The following is an 11577-nucleotide window of genomic DNA, read 5'->3' as shown; positions in this document are numbered from 1 at the left end:
TCTGCAACAGGAGAGGCCACAATAGTGAGAGGCCCGCGTACCGCAAAAAAAAAAAAAAAAAAAGAAATGCAAACAGAATCTCTTATATCTTCTCAGATCACCTATGGGTGAGTGATTCTCCAAGCTGTCATCTACCTAGCATCCACAGAGTACAGATAGTATGAAATAGCTTAACTATTCAGGGTGCACAGATTGTGTGCAATTTTGTGCTCACACTATTATATTACTGGGTTAGAAGCAGTGTTGTATACCCAAGATATCAGCTTTGTAAGGGTGAATTTCTTTTGCAAGTACTACATATTTGGATTGCAAGTAATTAAAACTCACCACACAGTGTAATAAGAGTTTTCATGCATCCCTTGGAACCACTGTAATTCCACAGAATGTATGACTAAAAGTTAAATTAGAGGTGCCTGCTTCTCTTTTATAATCCTCCTGATCTTTAATAGATGAACTGAAAATAAACACCAACAAAGTGTAAGCACAGAACAATTCCCTATGGTTAACTTTTATCTTTGACCAACAAGACATTTAAATTTTGTTACTCCAGTCAGAAGAAGATTTTTTAGGAGCTAAGACTACGGAATGGGGCCTCGAGTATTCCATTATATTATCAATGTTAAAGAAATAAACATAAATTAATCAAAACAGAGAGCAATGAAACAAGAGGTAAACTGAGGAAAAACGTGAGGCATGGCTTGCCAATCTCACTATAAAGAGTAGTTTTTACCTCGTAAACCTTGAGGCAACCAAAGAACCTAGGAGAAGAAAGAAGAGGACCTGGTGCTTACACTGAGGTGGGGCGGAGGGGAGTGGAGAGCTGCTTCCACAGGTCCTGAGCAGCGCTGCGGAGGGCCATCCTTGCCGCCTGTGGACACGCACTTAGGCAGCTCCTACTTGATGGCAGGCATTCTCCAGGTTCTGAAATACAGAAGTGAATAGAATAGACAAGCTCTACACCCCCATGAAGCTTACATCCACTATGACAAACTCAGGGTTTGGGATGTTGATCCCTTATACTTCCGGAGAAGAAAAGTATGGAGGGGTGGATACAGATAGAGAACTAACATCTACTGAGCACACACTACATATGAGGCTCTGGACTGTACCCTCAGTCCAGAAAAATCCTGATCTCCTGCCTACTTTGGATCCTAACTAGAAAAGACTACACTATGGACTATAATCAGTAGTCTATTTAATTAACAATCATAGAAATACTTAGAATCTTCAAACTGAGGCAGTCTGAGCACATGGAAGACATTCAATACTTTTTTTTTTTTTGCGGTACGTGGGCCTCTCACTGTTGTGGCCTCTTCCGTTGCGGAGCACAGGCTCCGGACACGCAGGCTCAGCGGCCATGGCTCATGGGCCCAGCCGCTCCGCGGCATGTGGGATCCTCCCAGACCGGGGCACAAACCCGCGTCCCCTGCATCGGCAGGCGGACTCTCAATCATTGCGCCACCAGGGAAGCCCTCAATAAATACTTTTAGAATGAATGCATGATTAATCATAATTTTTAAAACTGTCAAATACTCAGCTTCATTATTTACCATTGATATTTATTGTATGACATGAAGTGATCTGAAACTGTATAAATGACACTGTTTGTCTTTCCCTCTTAAAGGGAACAATACCTAGATATTGCCTAAATAAAGAAAACACTTAGAGAATTTAAAGTAGTCCAAGGGGCTATTTTAAGCAAACACTTCAGTTTCTTACAACTATGAGAATTCCTTATAAACAAACAACATGAAGTCACAAGAGGTCCTTCAGCTGAGCAGCATCAGTTATCACAGCATAGATTCCAGGGGTGGCTAGCTGCCCCTTATCTTCAAAACGAATGATGTTGAGAATCTAAGAAATAAACAATGGGGATTGTTCTCCTTTCTGAACTCAAAGGATATACACTTTGAAGAGACATAAAGGGGAAGAATTTCATTTGCTTAGTGAAAACAAATGAAATTGTCCAGTGTATTTATTTGCCTTCTCACGGGAATAAGTGAGCCATGTCTAGACAGGCACAGTACAGAGAAAAGTTTGTTGACTGGTTAGATAATTTCAATGGAAGAAATTTAATACTGAGGAAAAGGGCTTCCCTGGTGGCGCAGTTGTTGGGAGTTCGCCTGCCGATGCAGGGGACACGGGTTCGTGCCCCTATCTGGGAGGATCCCACATGCTGCAGAGTGTCTGGGCCCGTGAGCCATGGCCGCTGAGCCTGTGCGTCCGGAGCCTATGCTCCACAACGGGAGAGGCCACAACAGTGAGAGGCCCGCGTATCGCCAAAAAAAAAAAAAAAAAAATACTGAGGAAAAGAAATATAGTTGCAAAATCCTCTGTTCAAACATGAAGAATACTCAAATATAGCATAAATTTGTGATTAAAGAATATGAATAAATGTTAACTGTTCCTATTTTTGATAGCAGTACACATTTTTTCTTTCCACAGCGTCTTGATACTATATTCCTGCTTAATTGCTTCCTCAGTAGTCTTCTTTACAGCCTACCAAAAACTAAGGGAAAAAATTTTAATTACCACTATTTAGAGTAAAAATTTTAATTAACCTTCCTAACAAACATGGAAGGGGGAACCAACAGCAAGTCATCTGAATGGGAGTGGAGGAAATCATCTCTGCTTAGGCTGATGCTTCTTTAGACCAAGTCAAGATGTTGGTCATCCTGAACATGAGGTAGAAAGCAAGGAAATAAGCAAAAGCCCATGTCATGAAAAGTGGGCAATTTCTGTATTTTAGGAGTCATAGCTTCATGGTAAAGCTTTATTATTTTATCTGAATTGTTGTAGATTTTCAGCAAGAAATATTCACAATAAAATATAAGTTCAAAACACATTCCAGAGACATGTGTAACTATATACTCATCTCTCTTAATTATCCCTGCTAATAGGAAACGAAGTGGTAAAGATCACCCCAAATATCTTTGTTTGAACACTACTTTTCTGTGGATTTAAGGGGGTTTGAGGTATAACTGACATACATTTTACTAGTTTCAGGTGTACAACATAATGATTTGATATTTGTATATATTGTGAAATGATCACCACAATAAATCTATTTAACATCCATCACCATATATACTTACAGAACTTTTTTCTTGCGGTGATAACTTTTAAGATCTACTCTCTTCAGAACTTTTAAATATGCAGTAGAGTATTATTAACTACAGCCATCATGCTGTATATTATGACTTACTTATTTTATAACTGGAAGTTTGTATATTTTGATTCCCTTCACTCCTGCCTGTAGCAGCTACCAATCTATTCCAAATATCTCTTTAAAAACCATATTAATTGGGCTATGAATATAGTATAGTATCAACATATAATATGAAAAGTTGATGAGCAATAAGAATTACTACCTTGGGATTGTTGCTTGTTGCTGTTTCTCTCATTCTTTTGAGAAGTTTATGCCCAGTGTGAATGGAAACTAAAGAGACATAATGCATCCTTAGGAATAAATTTGGGTCTGAGGGAATATGAAAGTTGAGAAGTTTCCATTTCTAGGGTCTCTTTCACTTTCAACATTTAGGAATCTGTGTCTGGAAGACAAAGAAGTTAACAGGTGATAACTGGATTACTTATTACACAGAAAAGCGAAAAGAAGTTTTCTAAGAACCTTTGATCTTCAAAGTCAGAAGCAAACATAAAATAAATTTATGAGAGGAAGCCAACCGGGGGAGCACACCAGTGGCAAGTACAAACTGGCTTAGAACTAACTGGCTCAAGAGCAGAGGAACATTTGTATTTCAATGAAAAGAAGAAAAGAAAGTTTAAAAGAAAGGTGATAGTATATTTGATCTGCCAATAATTTAATATTTGAAAACTTCCAAAAGGGCATTTCTACATATTCACATCAAAAAAAGTCATGGTCTCACCCAAATATCCATGCACAATTGTATTTTTATGTACAATACACAAATAGTCTAAGCAAGTCTAGCTCTAAAACATATTTCTCGGGTATATTTCATGACAAATTCCCAGGCTGAAGGCCAGGGTAAAACCGAGGAGGCCACTGCCCCTTCCATGATAATCATGTGAGTGGCTGCAAGATGATCAGGTGAACACAGAACGTCTATGAACTTCTTGTAGGCAGAACTAGATATTACTCATCTTTAGAAACTCAGCACCTACTACAGTGCTTGATACACAGTCACTACTGGATCAATGTTGGCTGATTAATTAATAAATGCATACCTTATAGGTGAACAATCATAGGCAGCTACCTGGATTGGGAATAAGTCACCGACTGAAATTCAAATTATGTTGGCAACTTGTTCTGTGAACTTTCATGAGTCAGCTTCTCTCCATTCAGTTATCTAGGAAAGAGGCTACCTGTTGGAATGTTTAATGTATCGAATATGCATTGAAGTCTTCATATAAAAGTACCAAATTACTCTTTATTAACTAACGAACTCATTCTTTGTACTTACCAAAGTGCTTTTAATCTTGAAAGCACTTCCAGTAATGGCAAATTACTCCTAATATTTTTCTAAAACCTTGACACATTTTAAGGACTAAAAATATATCTATAGCTCTTATTTGGAATTATTACTTTACCCAGTTCCAGATGGCTTCCCTGTAATAATTTTTAAAGCCTTTCTCTGGTCTCTTACCTTTTTCAGAATTAATAAAATATTTTCATCAAAAGGACTTCTAGATAAAAAGGAATAATGTAGAGGCCCTTACACTCACTATTAAGTTCAAGGTCAATAAGACTTTAACTCTGTTCATTGTATCCAGATTCAGATAAATTTGAAGAAACCTTTTGCCATTATCCAGAGACTCTCAATCTCTGGACCATTACTAGCCCTCGGGACATAGGTCAATTCTAGTACTTAGGTGGCTCAGAATCACCAGGGAACATCCACACTCAATGAAAGAAACCTGAGTCCTCGGGAATCACTGAACTCATTCAGTTCTTCTAGCACCTGAGAAGTCAGGGGGGTCCATCAACAGGACACACTCAAGGACCCCTTGTACTTCTGCTGCTCAAATACAGGCCAGTCTTGGCTACTGGTACTTCAGCCATTTCCAGGCATCCCGCTGAGGGTCATTTGTTATGATAGCACACTGAGGTCCAGTTTCACAACTGGTGCAAATCTACCTGTCTTCAGTGCTGAAAAGAGGAAAAATGTTAAGAGAAAAACAAAACAAGCAGAAAGCAGGAACCAATAACAGATTCAAAAAATGGTTATGTCTAACAGGCCCTTTACATGTAAATATATTAGTATTGTCTTCCCAGCTCTGTATTTAACATAAAACAATGATCATTTTGAAAATGAAACACCTATATTTAAAGGTGTTAAATATAGGTGTAAACACCTATATTTAAAACACCTATATTCCAACTAATGAGGACATCAGTTGGAAAAGAAAAAAGTTGACAGGAACTTTTGTTGGAAATTTGAAAAGGACTAAATATAGATCTTCATAACTGTTGTAAAAATATTTTAAATTGTATGATTGACAAAAACAAAAATCAACCTCTCTTTTCCTTCTCTCTGTCTCATACATCAAAATTAATAAATTCCCCCCAAAGTATAAATTATTTCAAAATACAGACTATTTGTAAATTTGTATTTACAAATAAAATACTGAATACATGTTTTGTTATGTTGTTCATTGATTAAAATGCACTTTGCTGGATTAAAATTTTATTTGTTACACATACATTAATTTAGGGAAAAAAGAGATGAATGCTTTACCTCCTCTAATTATTGCTTCTTCTTTCTTAGCCTTCCAAAGGAGGGAAACATAAAGGATGAAACTTAACAAGATCAAATGCAAAAATAGCCTGTACTTCATCAAAATCGCTTATGAATATCACGTTTATGAATATTTATGTGAATGTTCATAGGAAGCTATGTCTTCCTTGTGATTTCTTAGAACATTGCCAGAACTATTTTTTGTTTTATAGATATTCAATTAATATTGATTAAATACCTTCAATCAACATAATATGAATTTTTCCTAAACTTTGATTAACTTATCCCAAATAAATTAATAAACTTTAAAGTGTTTTTGAAAAGTACATGGTTCTTATACAAAAATAATTTACCTCAATAAATAACAGTGGAGTGACGTCTATAGGTAGGATATATATCAGCAATACAGAGATAACAAGAGTGACTAAACAAAGATTACCATCCATGACAGTTATTCTTGGTTCCCAACCCCCTTATTCTTTAACACAAAGACAAAAAAAGCTAAAGACTCACTTTCCCAAAGTCCCTTACAAGGAGATGTAGCCATGTGACACAGTTCTGGCCAATGAAATGTAAGGAGTCTGTAGGGTGTGTTTAGGAAATTATTCCTTTTCTAATATAAGGAAAGCCAGATATGGCTAGCAGCTGCCCTTCCCCTCCTTCCTGCACTGAAAGCTGAAGTAATGGCTGGAGCTGTGGCAGCCATCTTGGAATCAAATGGGAAAGAATAAGAGAATCACAGTGATGCTGGTGCTGACATCACTGAGATGCTGACATATTGCCCTCAGCCACCTCCTCCCAGATTTTGTGTCATGTGAGAGAAATAAAACCCTATCTTTTTAAGCCACTATCAGAGTCTCTGTTGCTTAAAATTGAAAGCCTTTGTAACTGATAAAGCATTAATAAAAGTATTTTTTAAGTACACAAATAACGACTAGAGGTTCAAAGAAGGAAATTACATAAAGTAGAAAGATATAGGAAAGGCCTTGAAAAAGACTTGGCATTTGTTAAAAGCATAAGAGGCTGGGATATGAAAGTAGGGTGAATTTCAGGTAAAAATTATGCTATGGGCAAAAGATTTGAGGAAAATGTAAAAATTATTCTTCTTTTATTAAGCCATCTGTTCACAAGGTCATTTTGCTTAGTTTTATTTAAGGCTAAAGATTGATTTATATATTTAATGCTGCCAAATATTAACACATTCTCAATAATACTTGCAATATCACAAAAATAACTGATTTATTTTGGCAATTTGGTGAAAAAATGTCCCCAAAAGTATAAATAATGAAGCATTTTGCAATTTTAAACTCCACATGAACTATTTTAAATGATTTTTGAGTAACTTATACTTATTAGAGTTTATTTTACATTTATTTTGTTTTTCTTTCTTTACTGTGTTTTTATAAACTAGGGAAACAACATCCTAATCCCATTTAATCATGATAAATTATTATTTATTACAAAAAGAAACTATCAGTAGCCAATGAATCACTGCATTCTTCATAAACCTGATTATTACATATACATTCTAAAAATAAATACAATAATGAGCTCCTTGCCTCTGCATAGATATGGGCCTCATAATTATAAAACTGTGCAGGCTTCAGGTCAAAGCAGTAGGTCAAAGCTCTGATCCTAACCAACCCAGGACAAAGCTGCTGATTAAAAGAAAAAATTAAATAACAACAAAACTCCTAGCCCGGTGCAAGGGAATGCACTTGACAAGTTGTTTATTAGATTCAAATGTCTTTGCTCAGCATGGGCAAGTTCATTAAAAGATGAAAATGAAAGCCCGATGAGCTTGTAAAAATGAGAGCTCTCCAAATTTAGTTCAAGGTTGAGGATGATCAATTTGGTTATTTGTTCAGTGTGTAAGAACACTAGATAATTGGTGTTAGAGGGAAAGACTGGTTTTTATTCTCTGAAACAATCTCTATATACATAATTTTGGCATTACTCCAATTTGTACATTGTCATGTTTCTGGAAGTATGCTTAATTATGCAATAGTAATAACTATGGGTGCTTTGTGCGAAGACATCAAGACCAAAAAGTCTGTTGTGTATCAGTCTTCCCAAGCAAATTAAATAATCTTAATAAGTTATTTTAGTACAAGTTAAATAATAAGATGAGTTATATAAGACAAATAAACTGATGCATAATGGCCTCTAAGACAGATATGTATTTTTTAAATTCTGAAGAGTTCAAAACAGAGATGACATTAAACATGCTAACATAAACTCCTTGTGCAGAGTAAAGCTGCAAAATGTTATGTGAAATTATTTTTAATAAATCAAACTATTTTTATACTGAAGTACTAAAAGGGTACCTGCTGGAAAGATGCTCAATTTTACTATGTTAACTAATGGGAATATAAAATAATTTAAACAAGAAAATAGCTACGTATTGGTCATTTTAATTCATATTTATTTTAAAATCCTTAATCCTGGAACATATACAGGTGTGTATATATGTGTGTATGCACATATGTATGTGTGTATGCATGTATTGGTTTTATTGTCCATTCATAGCTTCAGAGACCTGATCTATTTGCAGCTAAAACACATTGGTCTTGGGATCTGACTCTCAATAGTGTCCTAGGGTCAAAGACTAACTTATTTTACTATTAAAACATGTTTAAGCTTCTGAAGATTATCTGTATTTGCTTGTGTCAGTTACATATTGAATCTTATTCAGCAAACACTGCACAGCTGAGAAAAAGGTTCTAGCCCAGACATATAGGACATACATATTGTTCTCAAACCTCCCTGACTGCCAAACTTAACTACCACCAGAAGCACCCTATTTTTAACAAAACCAAGGAATCATAGTTTGTTTCTTTCAAAATTTCTTTACCAACAAAAACAAATGGTCCATGTTCTGGAGTGAAGCTGGCAAACCTCCCAACAAGGCAGCCAGCAAAAAGAGAGTATCCTGTCCCCGTGAAAGAAGCAGGGGATTTTCTGTCTACCCCAGGCTGACAGGTATGGGGGAGGCCAGGCAGAGCCAGACAGAGCAGATCCAAAATCTATGCATGCCCATCTCTCTCTCTCTCTCTCTCTCCCTTTCTCCCATTCTTTCTTTTCTAGGTGGCCATCTATCTTTAGTAATCTGGACCATGAGGTAAAACTGATTGCAGTATACATGAGGGAAAACCTAGTAAATTAATGAATTCTATTTTGATACCTAAAGAGTTTACCCAGACATTTCTAAGCTTTCCTCATCAACTGTAAACATTACTTTTCTGTTTTATTTCTCTCAACCTAAGGATGCTAATCTTTCACATACCATCACTTTTGGCGGGGATGGGGAGATTTCCATTATCACTGCCTCCTTGGCGAGAAGTCCACACTCTGAAGTCCAGCCTTCTTCTTTCCTTTCTTTTCAGTAGACTTTACTTTTTAGAGCAGTTTTAGGTTCACAGCAAAATTAAGCAGAAGGTATAAAGATTTCCCATATACCTCCTGCCCTCACACATGCATAGTGGTCCCCATTATCTACACTCCCCACCACAGTGGTACATTTGTTATAACTGATGAACGTACATTAATACATTATCACCTAAAGTCCATAGTTTATATTAGGGTTCACTCTCGGTGTTGTACATTCTATGGATTTGGACAAATGTATAATGACATTTCAATCCTCAGAAACTGTACAAGTTATTCTCCATTACAGAGGGAAATTTTTATAAATATATATATATATTAAGAACTAGTTCTTAAAGCCAAGTTATCATAATCAAACTGCTTCAACTCTTGGTGGATTCACAAAAATTCACATTGCTGTTGCCAATAACCTGTTTTCTTTCTTTTTTTTTCTTTCATAATTGAGATTTTATTGGTTGTTTTAAGGATCAGTACACAGACATTTCAATTTGTACACAATTCTCAACATACGTACCAAAAATCTAAAAAATCATGCAGTTGTGATTCTTTTCTGAACAGTTATTCCAGTGACTTTCCAGCTTAAAATTTAGGGGCAAATTTTCCTTCACAGGATATCAAGTACCAATATCTTCAAATATTGATATGCTGTTACACCGTAAGTTCCACTAATTCACAATTTAATATCATATACACTACATACTCAAATTGTCAATCGTTCACAGCACATTAACAGTTACTAGAAGAACTGGACTACCACGACCAAAGATGTTACAGAGTGCACAAAAATCTGCCCAGGAGAGCCAAGACCAAGGGGTGAGTGGTTTGCTTTAGGAAACAATTCTACCAAAAACCACATCGGAAGAGAAGTAATTTAAAGTGTTTAAGACATTAAATGCACAACTGACTCCAAACTGCCATTTAGTATGCTTTGTATTATAGGATAGAAAAGCTACCCTCCATCTGTGGAATGTTAAGCTGACACCCAAGACAAGCAAAGCCTCCCATATTCAATATCCCACTATTTTCTGGTTGTACCAAAAAATAAACAACGAGCAAATGATTTCACCTCTTAAAAAAAAGCATTTACACTTAAAAAAATGGAATGAGGTGGGATTCCCTCCTTTTAAAAAATGTTTCTAGAGCTACTAAAAAACCTGCATTTACAAAAGAGTTGATAAAAATATTCCTCTGGATTGTACAAGAAGGGAGACAGGGGCCCCTGATAGGACCAGGTGTGTGATATTAATCAGACTTGGCTTCTTTCTCTCCTGCTTCGTCAGAAGCTGGGCTCTCCTCATTTTTAGTCTCTCCATTTTCTGCAGGTAAGTCTTCTTTAGTCTCTTGGTTAGCCACTTCAGCCTGTTTTCCCTTTGCTCCCCTTTTCCCTTTTGTTTGCACTTTTTTGTCGGAAGATTTATCCTTTCCTGCCGCCTTTTTTGGCTTCGTTTCCACTTTTGCAGGAGCCGGTGTAGCTGACAACCTCGCCGACCTCCTCTTGGGCTCCTCCTTCGCCGTCCCCTCGGCGCAGCTGACCTTCCTCTTGGGCATCGTGGCGGCGGGGCGGGCGCGTGCCCGGTGCCTGGGGGCCGCGGCGCGCCGAGAGCCTTCGCGAAGCTGGGGGGCTTGGCCGCTGCCGCCCCAATAATCTGTTTTCTAATGCCTCAAATTTTTTTGACAGAGTTAACTGGAAGGCTTAGTATTTGTTTGGGATTTTGGTTTTGTTTTGGCTTATTTTGTTTACATTTTTTTAAGCAACAATAAAATAGCCGAATTGAAATAATATTCTACTAAATTAATCATTTGTTTGGTTGAACTAATTGACCAATTTTAATCATGACAGTGTTATTAAATACAGTATAAAGTGCCCTGACTGAAAATTAAACTTGCTCGAAATATGGAAATTTAGAAAATGTAATTATATGCATTACCTGTATACAGCAAAATTTGCATATCATTAATATACCCTCATCAGACAAGAAGGTAATACCATGCGGGCCGTTTAAGTAACCTGACAATACAGTGCGCTTTTAAAAGCTTTGAATACATGGAACTATACAGAATAATATTTATGTTACTAAACAGTGTGTAACAATGCGTGGCTCTTGAGTGCCACATCAATTGTTATTTAGGTTTTTAGCTTGTTCAGACATCTACCATTTCTTACAAGGATCAGGGAAGAAGCCAGACGGAGATCATGTTAGGCTGATGCTTGTCCCGGCAGATGGTCAAGCACCTTGTGTTGGTTTTCAGAGCCCCCTTCCCTTTGCCTGACCTTCCCTAGGTGTATTCCCCATATGTGCCTCCCTAGTGCCTCCCACCATACAACTTCTCTCACTATCAAAGCAGCCTCCCACCCCTCACCTAAACCTGCTCCAGGAAATGATGGCATAGACTCACTTTCATGTATAAATAGCTGACAAAGCTTCACTTGTTATCATTCCTGAGTTATATAAATTTTAGGTAAACAACTAAT

At 36.9% G+C, this 11577-nt stretch overlaps 1 protein-coding gene across 1 annotated transcript; it reads right to left on the bottom strand.

Moving 5' to 3' along the window:
• Positions 1 to 10336: 10336 nt before the first annotated feature.
• Positions 10337 to 10701, bottom strand: LOC116756917 (non-histone chromosomal protein HMG-14-like). The gene has a single exon (XM_032638025.1). It carries the CDS (start codon positions 10650 to 10652, stop codon positions 10347 to 10349), a length of 306 nt encoding a protein of 101 aa, XP_032493916.1. The 5' UTR covers positions 10653 to 10701; the 3' UTR covers positions 10337 to 10346.
• Positions 10702 to 11577: the final 876 nt, after the last annotated feature.

The sequence above is a fragment of the Phocoena sinus genome, chromosome 7, assembly GCF_008692025.1.
Source record: "Phocoena sinus isolate mPhoSin1 chromosome 7, mPhoSin1.pri, whole genome shotgun sequence".
NCBI classification, from domain to species: Eukaryota; Metazoa; Chordata; class Mammalia; order Artiodactyla; family Phocoenidae; genus Phocoena; species Phocoena sinus.
Note: the sequence above shows the minus strand (reverse complement) of the source record. Positions and strands in the feature narration are given on the sequence as shown.

Coding starts and splice junctions, on each gene's coding strand:
- LOC116756917 (XM_032638025.1), bottom strand. CDS start 10,652: ATGCCCAAGAGGAAGGTCAGCTGCGCCGAGGGGACGGCGAAGGAGGAG.